We start from the raw sequence: 20,536 nt of genomic DNA on the forward strand, positions 1-20,536 counted from the left end.
AGCAAGGGATGAGGCTGGCTGGTGGCTGGATTCTTCACACAGTCTCTAGGCATAAAAGCACGACTTCAACTCCACTTACACCAGATCACAAAATTTTACTCGTCACAGCACGAAGAGAACCTTCGTGCTCACCCAAGCAGAGACACAAGAAGCAAAGACACCAGAGTCCAGCCAGGCCAAACTCCCAATCCATGTATGCATTTACTTTATAACACCCCAGACAGCAACCGGCCTCTCCATGAAAAGAAAAATCACTCTCGCTTGGCCCAGAAATGACCTTTCTCTAAGTTCTACGCAGTGGTCCACCTACTGCTTCCTTCTGGACCCAAATCCTCCTTTCCTGTGAAAGTTCATCAAATACTTCAAGGAAACAATTGTGGCCATAAACCTCCCCACTTTTCATTCTCTTACTGTGCAAATAAGGGCACTGAGGCCTAGAAAAGCATGAGTATACACACATACATGCACGCATACACACACATGCACACGTAAAGTGCCGATTTCATTCACTTTTCCCTGGGTTTGGTTGTGGCCTCTGTAATTAAGACATGCTAGTAATGTGCTGGGGTGGCTCAGTCAGTTAAGCATCCGACTCTTGACTTCAGCTCAGGTTATGATCTCAGGGTCATGAGATCAAGCCCCACATCGTGCTCCATGCTCGGCGTGGAGTCTGCTTGTCCCTCCCCCTCTGCTCCTCTCCCTGCTCTCTCTCACTCTCTCAAATAAATAAATCTTTTAAAAAATACTATTAAAACCAGAAATATTCAGGCTTCAGCACTCAGTCAGTCTGAGACCCTCACACTTCACATCTTTACTGTCTCCCAGGGCAGTGAGAAAGGCCCTGCCAGACAGGGCGGGGTGGGGCAGCCTCATTCAGGTTTTAGCCATGTCTTTTGAAATATTCACTTGCCCTCTTTAGCTCTGTCAACAAAAAACAGCCTTCTTCATGTGTGAAAACGTGGAAGCTTCTCTCACATGTTAACGCCCCACGTAAATGCCAGCCACCACGATCCTGATCACATCCGTGTGTGCTGAGGGGAAAGCACTGAAGAGACCGAGTTCTAGGCACAGAAAAATCTGCAAAGGCCTGCTTTCAGGGCAACTACTCATTACGCTGCGAGCCACCTAAGGATGCTGACACCCAAAAATCTTAATAACCCGTCTCTCCAACGCCATTCACAGGCCAGTATGAATTAAGCTCACCCACTAAATCCCAAGGACTCGGAGACAGATGTGAACAGAACCTCGAGAGGCTTAAGCTTCTGTCGGTGTGGTGACCCCTGGGCTGGGACAGAACACGTGACCGGGGTGGGGGTGGGGGCCTCAGGGGAAGATCTGAGGAGGCGAAGCTGAGTTTCTGAGTTAAGTCTTAAATGATGAATGATGGCCACACCATGTGGACACGGGCTATAAAGCCACTTCCGGGCAGAGGAAGCAGTGTGGGCAGAAGCAGGCTGGTGTGGAAGAATCCTCCTAAACACCTTCAGTAGGAGTGACAGGGCCACACTGTTGAGTCACAGAACGGCCGTGAGAATCTGTGGTAGTGGGGTGAAGAGCGTCTCCCCAAATCCACATGTATACCCCCAACCGCAGAATGCGATCTTCGCAGATGTGATTAGTCAGTGAAGGTCATGCTGGTGTCCTTATAAAGAAAGGGAGACACAGGCAGAGAACACCCTATGATGACAGGACAGAGAATGCAGTGACATGGTCACAAACCAACGTGCGCCGAGGATCTGGGCAACCACCGAAAGCTAGGAGGACAAGGAAGGATTCTTCCCTAGACCCTCCAGAGGGCGGATGGCCCTGCCCCTACCCACATTTTAGACTCCTAGCTTTCAAAACTGAGAGAGAACACTGTTATTGTTCTTTTTAAAAAATATTTTATTTATTTATTTGAAAGAGAGATTTGACAGAACAAGTGGGAGGAGGGGCCGAAGGAGAAGCAGACTCCCCGCTAAGCAGGGAGCCCAATGTGGGACTCGATCCCAGGACCCCGGGATCACGACCTGAGCCAAAGGCAGACGCTTAACCCACTGAACCACCCAGGCCTCGAGAGAACACTGTTTTAAGCCACCCAGTTTACGGTCCTCTGCTACCACAGCTTTAGGAAACGGACTATGTGTATTTAGGGCAAGCAGGATGGAGGCAGGTAAAGAGGGAGAGGACGGCAAAGTGAGCGGGTGAGGAGGGAGGGTGGGACAGAGACGGAGGGTGTGGGCAGGAGAGAGGGCAAGCTGGCCGTGAAGACCCAAAGGACGGCAACAGTAAAGGCTGCCTGGGTACCAAGGCCTCCCTCTCTCCCTCTCTTTACGGCCTGCCTGCTCTGGTAACTGCGTGTTAGGCCTGAACCAAGGGTCTCTGAGAAAACGAAAATGGTTCAGCTTTTTGTGAAAACTCCCAATGGGGGCAAGCCAGCTGATGGACCGAGTTTTATCTGACTGACCTCTCCCTGGACGAGTCAGCAAGACCGCAACCCGGATGTGTGGGCCTCACTGTCCCCGGGACGGAGAGACCAAGTGACTTCGGGGTGACCAGGAGTCTGGACGATTTGCAGCAGTGTTCCTGGGAGTCCCAGGGACGCGAGTAGAATCCGCCCCTGAATGCCGCTGCTACTCAGCCGGGAGCCCGGCACACGAGTGTTTACATCTCCCGGCCCTCCTGCCTTTTAATTAAAACGTTTCTCTAGCAACTGCCTTTGGGGTGTGGCTTCCATGAGTCCCACACAGATAACAGGCAATGACCACCTTGGAACTTGAGGGCAGGGAGGGCCAAAAACAAGGAATGGCTTGTGTCTCCTGACAGATCTGGATTAGACAGTAGAAAGATCTGGGGGTGGGGGCGTGGGGAGGCTGGATTTCAGGGACTCCGTCACAGTAGGCCGGGATGGACACACACTGCTGCTCGAGATCGTGGGACGTGAGGCAGACTGCCCACCCCGACGGAGGACACACAGAGCTGGGGCCCCGACCTGCAGGGGAGGCCTGTGGAGGCCCTTCTCTAGGCCGCATGGATTCCCAGCGGGGCCCGGCCTGTGGGCTCCCCAGCTCCATGGAAGCTGCAGCGCGACCTAGTTCTTGAACCAATATTCCCAGGCTGCAAAGTGTCCCTGGCCCAGGCACCAAATACGGGGCTGCAGACAAGCTACATGGTATCCTCATCAGGCGACAGAGACTAGAAGCCGGGAACATCGACTCTCGCAGCTCAAAGGAGGTAGAATCCACAGGAGTTGGTCACTGTGGAATGGCCTCGAAAGTGCAGTCTGGGGGAGCACTGGAGTACCGCCCTATGCACTTTATGTCCCCAGTGAAGGATAACGCTGGAAAATACCCTCTCTAATGTCAGTCAGACCCACTGAGAACGTGTCCAGAGGAGACCGCTCTCTGGCCCGGGGAGTCTGGGAGGCCAAGAAGGAGCTAACGGCTACATGCACCGGCCTGGTTCTTCTGGGCTCAGGGACTAAACAACAGAAAGCTGTCCCACATGTCATCCTTTCTGGCCAAAATGCCACTATCCACCAGGCGGCTCTGAGTGTGGCGATGACCCTGAGGCAGCCTCCTTCTGAGCAGATGATCCCGTCATGGCCGGCTGTCCACCTGACGGCCTTTCCCACCGCAGAGAGATGCTGGCAAACTTGTGAGACACACTTCTCTGGAAGCGACGGCTTTGGCTATTGCCACAGTCTGTCCAAGTGCCCGCAGCCGTGCTTCCAGGCCAGGGCCCAGACGCCACCGCGCGGCCACCTCCCCGCACCGTTCAACTCGGGCTGCCCCTGCCCTGCCTGGGATGGAAAAGCAGCTTTCTCGAGACTTCCAATGACTGTGCTGAACCACACCAGATAAACATCAAGACAACTGCCTGCTTAGGGCTCTCTAAGACCGAGACTGAGATAGGAACTAAGGTACCCCACACCCACCTGGGAGGCCTGACTGGCATTCTCTCATCCAGCCTCACATTTCTCACCGGCAGTACCTCTGGTCTTGGGGAGAACCACAGGAGCACAGCATGAAAGGTCTGGAGTCTGAGGGCAGCCAGCCTGGCCGAAGAGCAGAGCTGGGCAGTGGCTCTGTAGGACAGGGAGAGCAGACCCCCGTCCGTGTGCACTGAGATTAGCACAGACCACACCACATCAAATCACACCCATCCTTCCGCGGGGAGACACGCAGAAGGCCAGGCCCTGTCTGCAGCGTGAGTCCTGCAGGAAAGGAATGGCACACCACCCAGGGTGCGGGGTCCACCACCCAGCCACCTGTGGCCCCGTGGGAAGGCCATCCACACTGGCTCTGCATCCACGAGCTCTCTGGCCCTCAGTGGCTGCACTCTGTGAGGCGCGGCTCCCCTCGGCCTTGGAGCAAGCCTTACGGGCAGACGCTGTGCGAGGGAAGCCTTCCCAGCTGCAGCGGGTGCCAGGAGGCAGCTGTGCAAACACAGGGCTGCAGTGTCCAGCACCTTCCGTGCTCATTACAGCCACTTTGAACAGGCACCACAGGGCCAAACCACAAACGGCAGCTCTGTGCCCACCCTCAAAATTCTCCCACAGCAAAGCAGACCTGCGCAGAAATCTTTCCACTCTACCCTTCAGCTCTTTTTCATTTTTATCCTTTGCTTTTTAAGGAGGTGGGAGTGAAGACTGGCCAACGTCTTTACTGAAAAGCAGTTAAACAAAACATGCGTTTCTAAAAATGAAATTGTGTATGAAATCATGATCATAAGTGACATGAACCAAAACCACTGGTGGCCATTTAAAAATACTCCCCAGGGGTGCCTGGGTGGCTCAGTCGTTAAGCGAGTGCCTTCAGCTCAGGGCGTGATCCCGGCGTTCTGGGATCGAGCCCCACATCAGGCTCCTCTGCTGGGAGCCTGCTTCTTCCTCTCCCACTCCCCCTGCTTGTGTTCCCTCTCTCGCTGGCTGTCTCTATCTCTGTCAAATGTATAAATAAAATCTTTAAAAAAATAAAAATAATAAAAATACTCCCAACTTCACAGCCAATGGCGCTGGGTCCTCCGCAAACCGTTGATGCTAGTCTTGAATGTGGGAGGGAGGGCCCACGGCCCAGCGCAACAGTCCTACCTGATCAGCGGTGTAATCTCTGGCTTGGCTATCACTTGACCCACAATCACAGACGTCAGATTTCAAGGGGAGCTGGATCTACCCTGGAATTACGGGAGTAACCTTAACCTCCCCAGGAGACACTCCGTTTCTCACTTCTAACTAGAAAACCGAAGGACATTCGAGAGAAGCCAGGCTCCCACTTGAGCCGGGAGGATGCAGGCGTGAGCTGGAGAAGGGATAATATGAGCTCTGTTTCATCAGGGTTGAACCGTGCCCATTGATCCCACGGTTTCCTGGGGCTCTGGGGTCAAGAGTCATCAGTGTGTATTGTTCCTGTCTTAGCTTGGACCGCCATAACAAAATACCAGAGACTGAGTGGCTGAAACAACAGATACTTATTTTCTTAGACTTTTGAAGCCTACAAGTCCAAGATCAAGGTTTGGCTGATTCAGTTTCTGGTGAGAGCCCTGCTGCTGGCTTGCGGATGACGACCTTCTCATGATATCCACACGTGGCCTTTCCTTGGTCCATAGGCACAGGGGGAGAGACACAGTGTTTGCAAGCCCTCTGGTGTCTCTTCTCACAAGGACACGGATTTTATCACATCTATGACCTCACTGAACCTTAATTACTTCTTCGGATACCCCATCTCCAAAGATAGCCACATGGGGTTTAGAGCTTCAACCTATGAATTCCGGGTGACCACAATTCAGTCCATAACATTCCATCCCTGGCTCCTAAAATTCATGTCCTTTTCCCGCGCAAAATAGACCAATGCTGTCCTAACAGCCCCGAAGGTCCTGACTCATTCCAGCACCAGCTCCAAGCGCAAAGTCTCATCTAAGTGCCAGGACTCAAGGCATAACCCACACTGCGGTAAGACCCCTCTCCAGCTGTGAACCTGTGTTACCAGACAACTTTCCAATATAATCACAAGACAGGCGTAGGATAGGCATTCCCATTCCAAAAGGGAGAGACTGAAAGGAAAGGAGTGATGGGCCCCGAACAAGTCCAAAACCTAGCAAGGCCAGTCTCATTAGATCTTAAGATCTTGATCTTAAGGATAATCCTCTTCGGTTCAATGCTGTGTCCTCGGGGCTCTGCGGGTGGCCCTGTCCAGGCAGCTTTTGGCCGTGGCCGCCTGGCCCACCGAAACCAAGGTGGGGGGCCCATCCTCTGAAGCCAATGAGGGAGCAACCTGGCCCCTAGGCCTGTGGTGGGAGGGTGACCTAATCATCTCTGGATCACCTTTGGGGTCATTCTTCCTTTTGCTTGAAGAATATCACACGTTTGCAGCCTTCCTTCTACTCCCTCCCCCCCCGCTTTTGTTTCCTTTAGTCCCAGGAGACAGTGGTGCTGTACTGGTACGATCCCATCTTCCCACCTTTATTCTTGGCTTCTGCTGGAAGGGCTAATTAAATCCTAATTAAATCAAACAGTTGGCGCCTGGCTGGCTCAGGCAGTGGAATGTGTGACTCTTGATCTCGGGGTCATGAGTTCGAGCCCCACGATAAGTGTGGAGATTACTTAAATAAATAAATACATACATACATAAACTTTAAAAAAATGTCCAACAGCTGTGTGACCACACCCTTGGTGTTCTCTTCAGTACACAGTCACTGCAATATGGACAGGCTGAGAAATTTTCCCAATCTTCAAGTACGGATTCCCTTTGCTAAACAATTCCTCCTGCAACCCATCTCCCTCCTCTCACATTTCGTATTAGCAGTTATGGAGGACACAAGCTGCATCGCTTGGGTGATGGAGGGACCCAGTGGGTGCGACGTCAACGCTGTGCTTAGAAATTCCTCAGCCAAGGGGCACCTGGGTGGCTCAGTCGGTTAAGCGTCCAGCTCTCGATTTCGGCTCAGGTCATGATCTCAGGGTTGTGAGACTGGGCCCCGTGACTGGCTCACGCTGGATGTGGAACCTGTTTAAGAGTCTCTCTCCACCTCTGCCTCCGCCCCCCACCCCCACACACATATAACAATAAAAATAAATACCTCAGCCAAATATCCAGTTCCATCACTTACTCCCAAGTTCCACCTGCCACAGAACACGAGAACATGAACACAGCTCAGCCAAGGTCCTTACCATTTTATAACAAGGACCATCTTTCCACCATTACCCAATGACCTGTTTCTCATTTCCAACTATGAATGGGGGGGTCACAACAGTTCCCTTCAACACAGCAATGCTACAATCACGCATGATCATGAACTTGCACTGCTTGAAAAGCAATCCAAGAATCGCTTCTCCTAACGCACACGTGGTTCTGTGGTCAGTAGCCAGACCTTTGATAAAAAGGTGTGGGTCAGCCCCCATTTATAAGACACCCTCAGTGTCAAAGAATGAAGCATGCTTAGGAACCCCACGTGAAAGCCCACTGGCTGAACTGGGTACAAGGGAGCTTTAGCCAAATGGGGGACTATCTTACAGAACAGGGGTCACTGTGGATAGACAAGCGTTCTACCTGCTTCTGTGGTTTCGGTCTCTCTGCTGATGACTACCACTTTTCATTCATGCTCACATGCCTCCCTAGAGCAGCTCTCACTTGAAATAAGTTACTTGCGGACTTTCTGAGGTATGGAAGTTAGTAATGACATGTTAGAACTATATGCAAAGTGAGAAGAAGCAGACTCCAGGAATGAGAGCCGAGGTGGGTGCGGGAGTCTGCCAGGTCGTGGATCCCAATGAACCCACTCTCCCAGACCCCTGCCTCGTGCAGCCCTCTTCTGTACGTCTGGGCTGGGGCTCTGACTTGCTTTAACAAAAGAATGCTGTGGAAGTCGTGCTGGGCCCGTTCCAGACACAGGCCTTAGAAGGCTTTTGTGTTCTTGGGAGGCCTGAGAAGAAGTCTACCTACCCTAATGAAGAAACGACTCCCCTGAAGGGCTCTCTGGGGAGGGGCAGAATCACAGAATATGTGGGAAGAGAAAGAAGCCCGGCCCCAGCCATCTCACCACGTGACTGCAATCACAGAGAAAATGTGGGTCAGACCGGCAAAAGAACCTCCCAGCTGAGACCAGCCCACAAGAATATTAAAAAAATAAAAGCTTGCCCTACACTACTACATTTGGTGGGGGGCAGGGGGTTATACAGAAGTGGTTAAAAGAGGCCCTTTGGGAACATGTGACATACAGAACAGTTAAAAAGTTTTGACCAAAGGCTCAAATCTACTGTTGTGGTTTGTGTTTTTTTTTAATGATTTTATGTATGTATTCGACAGAGAGAGAGCATAAGCAGGGGGAGCAGCAGCCAGAGGGAGAAGCAGACTCTCCGCTGAGCAAGGAGCCTGATGCAGAACTCGATCCCAGGACCCTGGGATCATGACCTGAGCCGAAGGCAGACGCTTAACCCACTGAGCCACCCAGGCGCCCCCTACTGGTTTTAAGGTCCAGGTTTTGTTTGCTAACTGACTAAGCAAAAGAACCAACAGGCTAAGGAATGGCTACACAGTACAAGCGAGCCATCTCTGACAATCCTTTGCATTCTCTCCTGTCCGGCCCTGAAGCTGGGAGTTACACAGAATCATGTATTTAACAAAATAGCTAGCATCCAGCCTGGCACATGGCACGCAACTCAAAAATGCTTATGAGTTCATTCGAGCCTTCTGGAAGCAGTGCTGTGACCATGAACACGTCTATCCAGAGGCACAGGGGAGGGGTGCGACCCCAGGGAGCACGCAGTCCCCGAACCTGCGGCTAGGGCTCTCCTCTGCACAGGGTGGCTGCCCTGTACCCCTTGCCCCGCCCTGACAGGGCAGGAGGGGTAAATGACATCCGACATCTGAAAAGCCCTCTGTCATCCCCCAAGCCCTGGGCAGAAAGGTTAGGAAGTATCTTAATCTATTTACAGTATCTCACTTTGTACCACAAGAACCTTTTATTTTTCTGAAAATTTTCAAATAAGCCCATAACTCCATTCCTGCCAACAAGTGGGGCCACTGTGGCTTTTAGGAGAGCTAACAAGAAGCATCTTTAAGAAACTAAAGAATAGTCATTCTTTTGACAACTCTCAAAAATAGCTCAGTTGATGCCATAAAATCATCTCTGAGAACACCAGCAGAAAAGCACTCACCAGCACTCTGCACCTAAGCCCCTCAGGTGGGTCACCGCCACAGGGAAGGCTTTCCATGAACGGAAGGCCGATCAGCCTGCCAGTCCGCTGAGAAAGGCTTGCTACTCTGATCCCCGGACTCGCTCTTTGTCTCTTCTGACTCCCCATCCCTCCTGTCTGTCTCCACACTCTACAAAGGGGGTTAGAAGTTATATTTCTGGTCCCATGACTCTTGCAGCCACCGCTGGGTTTAGACCAGATTTAGCCCAAGAAGCAGCGGGGGACTGAGCCCACACAGTGCCAGCAGGGACAGAGGCCAAGCCCGCTCCAGCTCGCACAGACTGGCTGGCCTATGGGCAGCCAGCCCCGCCCGAGGGCTCTGTTTGAGAGCAAAGGCGCCGCCCCTTCCCTGGCCATCTTTCCATCCCATCAGCAGGGTCTCCCTCCATGTGAGGGACCAAGGGGGCCTTCCTGAGGGCAGGGAAAGGGTCCTAGAGAGAAGCCAAGAAGAAGATACGTGCACCACCTCGACATGCTGCCCCCCCTACCCCGGGGCTGCTAGAAAGGTGCTACCCTTGGGTCTCCCCGGGAGCTGGCGTTAGTGGCTTCAGGGTTAGCAAGTCAAGGCCGGGCCGTTTTGGTCATGGCGAGGACAGGCATGAGAGGTGTGTAGCAAGCCTGCGGGCCATACAGCAGAGTCGGCCCTGCCTTCCCGCCCAGGTCTCCCCGCCCCCCCGCAGCATAGCTGTGGGGTAAGGTGCCAGGGCTGCTGCCAATTTTCTGAACACAGCACAGGCGTACTGCCTCCGGGCTGTTTTGTTCGTCCCCCCCCCCCGCCCCCCCCTCCTGTCCAGCAGGCTGAGCAACCAGTCCTGGAGGGAGGGGCCAAGCGGGAGCTGTGGGGGTAGGGGGGGAGTCAGCCCCACCACCTGGATGACCCAAGGGGAGACGACTCGCTTCACTTTTCCACCCCACCGATGGGGTTCATGCCAATGAGGGTGGAGGCCAACGTCTTGGCCACTTACCTTAAGAGTCCCTAGTATCACTCACGTCTACTGTAACCAGAGCTGGATTTCTCTCCAGCCCCTGAAGCTTGAGCAAAACCCATCCTGTCCTGGGACAGACCGCTTCCCACTGGCTCTACCGGCGCCACCACCTTGTCCTCCTGAGCACCCGTCACCCGTACCCACGCCTGTGTGGGCAACTGTCCAAGCACAGCAGGACACTGGTCTCCCACCAAGGGACTGTGCGCCCCAGGAGTTCCAGACAGAGCCCTGAGCGCAGCCAGTGCTGTGTCTCAGGAGCCCCCCAGGGCCGGGCTCTGCATGGGGCAGATTTTGAATGCAAGTCAGCTGGCCATTGTCCACCAGAAAAGGGGGAAAAGAAAGCAGAGATGAATAAGCAGCAGTGACTTCCTTGCCTTCAGAGCCCCACAGGCATCTGCAAAGGACTCGGAGACATACGATTCTGCTGTGCAGAGCACATGACTCACACACTGACTCCTTCCAAGGACCGGTCAGGATGGCAGCCGCTTCCAGTGCTAAACCACCCAGTCCTCGGGGAGTACAAGCTAAGCCAGAGGAATGAAAGAGGGTGCGTGCCAACACCGAGACGGTTTGGCAGCGTGACCCAACTCCAAACCAGGGCTGGGCCACCTTCTTGTGTCCCAGCCAAAAATATGACAAAGCCCATTGTTCTGATACCCAGTAGGGTGGCCTTGCTGGTCCTGGCTGCTTTACCAGTTACACGATCACAGGTCCTAATGGCCACAATTAACTAAGCGCTCACCATGTGTCAAGCAGGTTACACACATCGGCGCGTATTGCCGGAGGAGGCAGGAGAGCCCAAGGAGATGGCAAACTCAGCCATCCCAGGTGATCCACTCACCAGCAACCACGTGAATGCCCATGATATGCCATGCTCCAGGCACTGGGGAGGCAAGGAGAGCGAGACACAGCCCCCATCTTTAGCCCCCACCTCAATTTGTGGCAGAAAACAGACAGAAATGGTCCAGTAAACACAAAGTAAGACCATCTAGGAAAGCTTCTGCCCGTGTGCACCAGGAATCCCGAACAATCACAATCCTGATCATAACGGCTGTGCTTGTAATAGCGAACAAATAAAATAAAACTGAAATAACATTAATGGCCAAAAACCCAAAAAAACCACCAACCCTCTGGAGAAACACGTAAGTGAGAGATGCCATAATGGGGGCGTTAACTGAAGCCCAGCTTCGTGACAACTGGGTAAAACCTAAATGAGGCCCGCCATGTTATTTTCTACAAATTGCTTAAATCCCTTAATCCCCCATTTCCTCATCTGTAGCACGGGGATGAATAATACCTAAATCAAAGCGTTCTATGAAGACTAAATGTTGACAATCTATACAAAGTGCTTACCTCAAGATAAATGAAAATAAATAAAATAAAATACAATTATCCCTTTTTTAGTTAACCACAAAATAGACTGCACGCATAGATTTGAAGTACGACATCTCGATGTACTTCTAACTTTATTATGTGTATACATCCAAGACACTCAACTCTCACAAGTCTGGGGTCTCTAACCTGCACCTGATTCTTTACTGAGGGCCCCTAGGGTGGCCATATCATTTAGTGCCAAAACCAGACACCTCTGAGAGTGGAAAACAGAAAGGAAGGAGGAACAATTCCAGCAGGACAAGGGTATAAAATAGATGTAGCATTCTGAGCAAACTGGAGGGGCTGGTCACTTTGTTCACTGTTCACCGGGCAACTTCAGGGGCAAGGCCAGCAGCCGTCACGATGCATTCCCTCTCCATCCCTCCAAGGAGCTGCCGAGTTTGAGAGCTGGCCCAGTAAGAGTCCAACCTGAATGAAGCCAGCAATGGTGTCACCCCACCCAGCAGTCAGGAAAGTCAATGGACGGGGACACCCCCTCCACACACACACACACACAGAGCTCCTCCCAAAACCTGAAGAAAGGAGTCAGCCCCTGGGCCCGGCACCCGGCACCCGGCACCTGTCTTTACCCCTCACGTGCTGTCTGCCAGCATCATATGATGTCAGGCCGCAATCACTTCTGCCTCTCGAATGCGCCCCTTACCTCAGGTGTCCCAGGCTGTAGAACCGGGACTCGCCGTCAGTGGAGCGGACCACCTGCAGCGTGAACATGGGCTGCAGCTGCCTGAGCTCCAGCAGGACGATGGCCAGGTAGTGGATGAAGAGGAGCGCGTCCACGAGGGACACGGCGTACTGCACGATGCCCTGGTAGTTCCGGTCCCGCGAGTCCAAGATGCGGACCCCGTAGAACAGCCAATAGGAAACCACAAAAAGGAAGATGAGGACCAGCAAAAGGGCGCGGAACACAAATACTCGTGGCACGTCGGCCCTCTGCTTGCGGAAGAAGAGCGCCCAGGTCCCGATGAGCAGAATGAGGAGCTTGAATGCCACGGAAATGAAGAGTCCCTCGCAGATGGTGCCACAGGGCTCCAGCTCGTCCCTCCACAGGATGGGGGGTAACAGGATGAAGGCGACGGGGGTGAGGAACACTAGAAGTCCGAGGACCGAGGCCACGGTGAGGCCCAGGTAGCGCTTGCAATCCAGCCCCACGCTGTCCTCCATGTCCTTGCTGATCCTGGCAATGTCCTCCTGCGATATGCTGTGCTCGGACGTGCCCGTGATGGCCGTCGTGGTCTCTCCCCAGTTGTCATCCTGATGGGGAGAGAACAGTGAGCGCGAAGGGCAGCAGGCAGCAGGGCACTAGTGAAAGTCACAAAGCCAGCACTGGGACACACAGAGGGCCCACCTCCCCGAACCAACCCACACCCACGGGCAACCCTAGAACATGGAAGCTGAGCCCTTCAAATACAGGAACTGTGAACCTTCATCCACTCACCAGTAACCACGTGAGTGCCCACTGTATGCCACGCTCCAGGCCAGGCACTGGGGAGGCAAGGAGAGCGAGACACAGCCCCTGTCCTCAGCCCCCGCTTCAATTTGTGGCAGAAAACAGAAAAATGGTCCAGTAAACACAGCGTAAGACCATCTAGAGAAACTCCTGCCCAGAAACAGGAATCCTGGACAAGAATGCTGGAATCTCTGGAGAGGCTCTGGGCCCCGCAGTAAGCAATCCCGCTGCGAGACTAACATAAGAGGGCTCACCTATGGTGGAAGAAGACTCTGCATTCTCTTCTCAGGTCATGGCTGGGTTAAAAAGGCTGACAAAATCCAAGTTCTGGAAGTGGGGTATTATAATGCCCTCCAGCAGCTCTGAAAAGCTATACGTAGAAATCACAGCTGACCTATAGCTAGTTTTTGGTTTGGGTTCTTTTTAATAATTATCAGTGTCAAGCACTCTTTGACCATGTTTCTCATTGAGCACACCATGCAAATTCAAGTACTGCTGGCCAGGACAGCTCAAAAATTCCTCCCCAAACACACGTTCTCATGATACGCTGAACATCGAGGGCACAGAACTCCCAGGCTATTGCAATGTGTCTTTGACTTTCTGGCTTTCTCTCTCCTTTTAAACCCTGAGGTAGTTTCCAGTAGGACCGATCAGTCCCTTTATTGAACAAGATCCGGTGTTTAGGATTTTTAAACAATTCTGCTGTTTTGCTGGCAACCCTGACTCCACTACGAAGCAACAAGACAGCAAGAAGGCAATGAAAGCCACAGGGGGTCCAAAGAGGTTTTGCCTCAGAGATTGGTGTATATGATTTAACTTGGAAAAAACAGTCCGATGTAGGGGCAAGCCGGGTGAAATTCATGTGGAAGACACCAACTTAGAAAAATCTAGTGTAAGCTGACAGCTGAATCAGCAAGATAGGGATTCCAATGACCCAACAATAACCTTATATCTAGTAATGATCAGAAAAATAGGATTTATGAATGTACAGGCTACAGCAAGGAGTGCTGGCGGTGCAAAGGTCTTGACCTATGAATAAAGAGTTCTTCAACTTGGAAAGTTAGTTGCAAGTGTCACATACCATGAAATAAATGACTCTCTAGGACAACAGCCAGAAGCCACCAAGACTCTCACACACGGCTGAGGGAGGCTTAAAATGGTACCATCACTCTTGAAAATGGACCTGGCGGTGTCATATAAATTCAACTATATGCTCAAATGTATGATCCAGAAATTCCAATCCCAGGTTTTTATCCAAAATAAATGTAAACATAATGTCTGCAAGAAGACCTGTGTCAGAATGTTCTTAACAGCTTTATTCGTGATAGTCCAAAATGGCACACCTCAGATACCTATCCACCAGGAGAACGGGTAATAAATTCATATAACAGAATATTCCTCAGCAAATATTAAAAAGGATGAATTGCTGGGGCACTTGGGTGGCACAGCAGTTAAGCGTCTGCCTTCGGCTCAGGGCGTGATCCTGGCATTATGGGATCGAGCCCCACATCAGGCTCCTCCGCTGGGAGCCTGCTTCTTCCTCTCCCACTCCCCTGCTTGTGTTCCCTCTCTCGCTGGCTGTCGCTAACTCTGTCGAATAAATAAATAAAAAATCTTTAAAAAAAAAAAAAAAGGATGAATTGCTAAAACTCACCAAAACATGGGTAAGTCTCAAAATCATTAGGCTGACTGGGAAAAGTCCGAAACAAAAGAGTATGATCCCAATTATATTAAGTTCTAAAACAGGCAAAACTAATCTACAGTGATAGAGATCAAAACAGGGTTTGTCTTGGAGAGGTGGGGGTGGGGACAGGAATTGATTGGGAAGAACATAAGAGATTTTGTAGAGTAATAAAAAAATACATATATATATAGAGACAGTACACATTACATGGGTTTATTCTGCCGTTTGAACTTCTCAAACTATACACTTTAGATCTGGTTCATGTCTCTGTGCGTCGACTGACTTCAATTAAAAAAAATCACCAATAGGGGAAAAAATAGCCACAAATTCAAAGACTGACAACTCATTGTAATATAAGGTAAGTTCATAAAATAATTTACTTGGTAAAACTCTGAAAGAGTGAAGGGCAAATACCAGATTCCATGTTTTGTACTGGGCCTAATATTCAGTTGATGATCAATGTGGAAGAAATTATTACTAGTATCTCATGGTCATCTTGTTGACCACTGCACTGCTATGATTTAACTATTCACCCTTTTACCCACCAAAGAGCTGCGAATTACATCCCCTATACATTTTGAGAATGGATATACATAAAAAATATAGATGTCCAAAGGGTCCTCTTAAGCTTGGGGTTCTTAAGAACAGAAAGGATCTGAGATCCTCTAATCTGATACCCAAGATCTCCACTAAAGAGCCCGAGAGCCACAAAAGTCAGGACTGCCCTAGGTCACTGAGTTACTGAGAAACACAGCCTCCAAATGCCCATTTCCATGCTTTTCCCACCACATCAACTTGGTGTAAACACCAACAGCTTCCCAATACAGCTTCCCAGTGAGCCACAAGATGTGGAGAAGCTGCAAAAAAAGATGCCCTCACAGTGGGCCCCCAGCACCTCTGAATCCTCATCTAGAAGGAAACTGACCCCACCCGCGCACAACGCTTCAAGGTGTCCGATCTTGGGATTAGCCCCGACCATCCAACCATCCCTCTGGCCCTCCCAGGGCCATGGCAGGTAGCGCAACGGTAAGGACTGACAACATGTACTCCTCACTGGACAAACTCCACGTTCATCCCACAGCTGGGCTTGGGGACCCAAGAGCCCCTCATGTGCTCGGAGGAATTCCGATTTCAGTCCATCTATCTGCTTATAAATGCATACGTGTGTGTACCTGCCTGTGTGAGCGTACGTCGGGGTTTCTTGGGGGCCACGGCTGGCCATGCATACATTTCAGGAGCTGTGCAGGGCATGCAAACATGTTTCTGAGGACAGCTCGGATGTTTATTTAGATCAGGTGGGCTGCCAGACAGTTAGGACCCAGTGAGAAGAACCCACACAGTGTCTTTTAAAAATTAATACATTGCCAATATTTAAAAATGGGCTGATTTCACAAAAATCCTAATTTCCAGCTTTTCTTAAATGCCACTAGACCCAGGAGCACTGAATTCCTGCCTTCCTGAGCTCCTCTGAGAGAGGAGCTGCCTTCTCCAGTTAGCTACAGACCCCATCGCTCCACGCCATGGCCCTGATAACGATGTGCCATGCAGGGTGCTGCTGCTCACCCCCCACCCCCACCAAGCTTGCCTGAAACCTTCTGGCCCCTCCCTTCTCTGTGACCCTGGGCCTATTTCATTCACCCCTGTCAGGCTTCTAAGTGGAGCCCGCCCGATTTACTTCATATAACCCGTAGTGGTCAGTCTGGGCTCTCTGAACCTCTTGTTCCCCACAGTACTCGGGGCTTCTGGAGAGAGTTTCCTTCCCTGGCGTACTGTTCCACTTTGGAACACGTCCCCGGAGACGACAGCCTGTAACTTTCCCTTTCTCTGCCCTGTCATCAGCCTGGCCGGCTTCTTTTCAACACCATTCCAAGCAGGCCAACCAATCACACTTCAGAAGAATCCCCAAGGTAGCCAGTGGCAGGAAGAGCTGTCCTTAGACCAACGAGAAACCACGCGACATAGATAAACTAATTACCATGCTAGAAAAATAAAGATAAAAACCCAAGAGAACCTACTGCAACAAGACTTAGGAAAACATTTACTGAAAAGAGTCTTGATCCAGGGGCAGCGTGCTTACAGACTGCCTTTGATCCTTACCTGAACTTCCTCCGTCCGAGTAGACTCATTTCCCAACAGGGGCTCTCCGGTGGGAGCTTGAATGGTGACAGATTTTTCTGACCCTCTGCCATCTTTATTCCGGGGCGATTTGTGTCTCTCTCTATTTCTCTCCCTGAAAAAAAAAAGATCATCAGCTAGCACATTTATACCGTGTGACTCACCTCTCATCGGAATAGATTATACGTTTCATTTTGAGTTTAGGACAATTCTATACACACATATATAGACACACACACACACACACACACACACACACACACACACACACACGCACACACAGTGCCAATACTCACCCAAGCCTCCCCCCCGCAAGGAGTAAGCTCATTTTTACTCCCTACTTAGTATTTTCTTTCTGCCATTCCAAGACCCAAAACAAAGACTGTCACTCCTCCCTCAACAGTGGAATTGAAAATAGATTTTTTTCAAAGCCTAAAATTGTGAATTTTAGAATTTCTGTAGCTGTAAATTTTTACTGTAAAATTTTACTGTAAAATTACTGACTTGATTTGGTTATAATTTGCCTAAATTTATTTTCTAGGGCTTTCTTGTGGGGACAACACTGCAAAATATTTACGCTTTGGTCTGTCCAAAAAAATCTGGGCCATGTTGTCACCCTACACCTTTGGACAAGCTGAGAAGAAAGGAAATTCAAAACCAGTACAAAGAAGCATTTACTTCTCATTCCTACAAATTCAAAGTCATTCCCATAGGTTCTGGCTGAATTCAAAGGCACCCAGAGGAACGATAAAAGCCTGGACAAATGATACCAAAAGGTGCATGTGTGCATGTGTGTGTGTTTTCAGGCTTCCTGAGGAAAGCAGGCTGCTGCCTCATTTTACCCCAGATGAACTTCCTGGGCGGTCTTCCAGGGTAACTGCGAGAGCACCCTGCCACAGGTCAATCTTGAAATTACGAAAGGAATCCACCGCGAAGCTCAGAAGTGACAACCTGGCCATGAACCACCTATGGAAACTGGCACTCCTGTCCCCCAACTGTGAACAGTCAGTCCAGGAGCCCCACAGAAGGAGCCTGTCCATCGGGGGCCAAGAGTAAGTTCCCTCAACCTCCTGTCTTAGAGGCTGCCTTGACATCAGTCCTCCCTTCAAACACCTGCTCTCATTCCCACGGTCGCCCAGGCAGGACAGAGCACTGCACACACAGACTTTGGGGACAAGAGTCAGATCTCAGTTCTGCCCCTATTAGACGTGTGACCTTGCACAAGTTATTCTGAAAACCTCAGTTTCCTCTCTGTGAAATGGGGATAATGATAATACCACACAGATAATGTATGCAGAGCTCGGTACAGGGGCCTCAGAGATGTAGAAGGAACTATTAACATAGTCCAACTCCTTCCCCTCCGTAGTGCGTCTCCTAATAACCTGCTACTTAGCCAACAAAATCACATGCAGACTTCCTGTGGGCACACTCCGACCTTATCAGCGCCTCTCTAGGATAAGCACTGGTTAGCTCCTTCAAAGAGCAGGGAGGCGGCCTCGGTCCCAGACACTCTCAGTGAGAGCATTTCTAATTTCTAGGGCATCACTCATCATCCCAATCAACTGCTAAATTAGAGTCTAGAAATACATGTGTTCCGATCAACCTGGGTGTTTCAGTTTAACCAGGTAACCAGGGGAACAGCAGAAAAACGGTTTACCAAGAGATGTATCTATCAATGCCAATCATTCCACTCCCCACTCCAATTTAGAGAGCACTTCACTAGGTGCTCTATGATGTTAATTTCATCGATCCTAACAATAACCGTATGAGGCCAGTAGTCTTGTCCCCACTTTAGAGATGAAGAGACTGAGGCTCACGGAGGTTAACTAAGTTGCCGAAGTCGTGACCCCAGGTCTGCTCCCACCACCTGGATTCACGCTCGCTATGCTGCACTGATCTGAAGAGCAACTGGAAGACCCGGTAGTACGAATATTCCTAATGCTCTTCCTGACGCCCTCTACTTGAACTGCCGGAGCTCTGAAATCTGCCTGCGGGGTTACTGCTGGCAGCCACAAACGCACTGTGAACTTGGACAGCACAATGCGATGAGCCCAACGCTCTGGGCTGCCAACGACAATCACTTCAAAAGGCCCCAGTGTGAGAAACAATAAACAATTTGGGAGAGGCTTCCCAGGTGCCTAGGCCGTCTTCAGGATGACCTGTGTGGATGCAGTCTAGAACCCCTGCTTCCCAGGGCCTCCATCAGCCAGACCCAGGAGCCTCCTCTTCTATCTTGTGTTTCCATCACCCCTAACTGCTCCCCCAGCTCTCAACTTTTTCTGTCATCAGCCAAGTCATGTGCTCCCCTAACCCCGTCTATCTATTCACTAGTCCCCTGGGTCAAATCCTGTGACAGCACAAATTCCACTGGAAATCAAAATTCTTTCACTGAATGCCACATACTGGAGCCTTACCATGGCCAAGGCAGAAAGCAGGTAGGGGACACACCCAGGGCTGGAAACTGCCTCTCCAGGGCCAGCCATCACTCTGACCCCTGGCCCACCCCACCTGGCTCTTAAAGGGCCCAATGACATCCAAAGGAGAAGGGATAGCCTGAACCATTCCCTTGGTGACATCTGGTAAACCAGATAGAAGCCTATTATCTGATAACCCTGGGAAGGTTTCCTCATCCACCAGAGCCAGAAACCCGAGACCACTGCTTCTCACACCTGAGTGTGCAGAGACACCACCCGGGGTGGGGATTTAAGTGCAGAGTCACTGGCCCCGCCCCTAGGGAATTCTGGAAGGGAGACAAGAGGAATCTGCATTTTCACCAGCACACCAGGTGATCAGGATGCAGGTGGTCCAAGAAACTTTCCCCACGGTTCTTCCACCCAAATGCTCCTGGGGAGAGGGCTGTGGGCGTGAGTGCTGGGAAGTCTGGCTGTTTGTGAAATGCCTATATACAGCAGGAGCTCAATAATGGGCGCAGAGAGGTAAGCGTAATGCTCAGCTGTACAACGAGGTATAGAGTGGCTTCTGTATTAAAACAGCATTCAGTGGATGAGGCTGGGGAGAGGCTCAGGCCAGCATGCATCAGACTCAGCCTCGGTGTGCATCAGCCTTGTGCCGGTCCCTGTTGTCCAAGGAGCAAGACCTGTCACGCAGCTTTTATAAAAATCACCGGTCATGAATTACTGCTCCGGGAAGGTGTCTGAGCCAGTACTAAATAGAGAAGCCCAACAAAAACACTGCCGTTCAGTGTTATCCAGGGTGCAGAGCTCGGGCCACAGGATGGCTGCTTCACTGCACAAGGAGCCCACACATTCATCTCGACAGCTCCCCACGCTGGGACTCCAAGCAAGTGCCAAGTGTATTCTGGGCAAGGGCTTCCCAGGGGTGAAGACAATCAGTTCATGGGGTCTGAGAGTGGAAACAAGAGAGGTGGGGGGGGGTATATGGCTATCAAACTACAAAAGGGCTGTTACAACCCCATGCACACTGGGGAGTGTCTCCCGCTCTGCCCGAGTGGTAGGGATCCCCAGTGTGCCTTTGCCGGGCAGGTATGCCAGCCACAGGAATCGCTGTATCTTTACCTCGGAGTCTGTGTCCATGCACCCTCTGCCCGTAAGGGCACAGATCAGTGTATCTGTGCTTGTGCGTGTGCAGGCGAGAGGGTGGGAAGAGCAAGAAACAGCACGCAGGAGGCCCAGGCAGGTGGCCATACCTGCACGTGTGTGTGTGTGTGTGTGTGTGTGTGCGTGTCTGTGTGTGCGTGTGTGTGTAAACCCATGTAT

At 51.1% G+C, this 20,536-nt stretch overlaps 1 protein-coding gene across 1 annotated transcript in view; it reads right to left on the minus strand.

Moving 5' to 3' along the window:
- The window catches only part of VANGL1 (VANGL planar cell polarity protein 1), a 47,220-nt gene that overhangs the window by 13,912 nt on the left and 12,772 nt on the right, over positions 1-20,536 (minus strand). Inside the window, exons 3-4 of the mRNA XM_040626870.1 lie at positions 16,782-16,914; positions 12,197-12,804 (exon numbers count right to left, since the gene is read on the minus strand). Of these exons, the coding sequence (XP_040482804.1) occupies positions 12,197-12,804; positions 16,782-16,914 (741 nt within the window). The remainder of the gene's footprint in view (positions 1-12,196; positions 12,805-16,781; positions 16,915-20,536) is intronic.

The sequence above is a fragment of the Ursus maritimus genome, unplaced genomic scaffold (assembly GCF_017311325.1).
Source record: "Ursus maritimus isolate PB19 unplaced genomic scaffold, ASM1731132v1 scaffold_12, whole genome shotgun sequence".
NCBI lineage: Eukaryota > Metazoa > Chordata > Mammalia > Carnivora > Ursidae > Ursus > Ursus maritimus.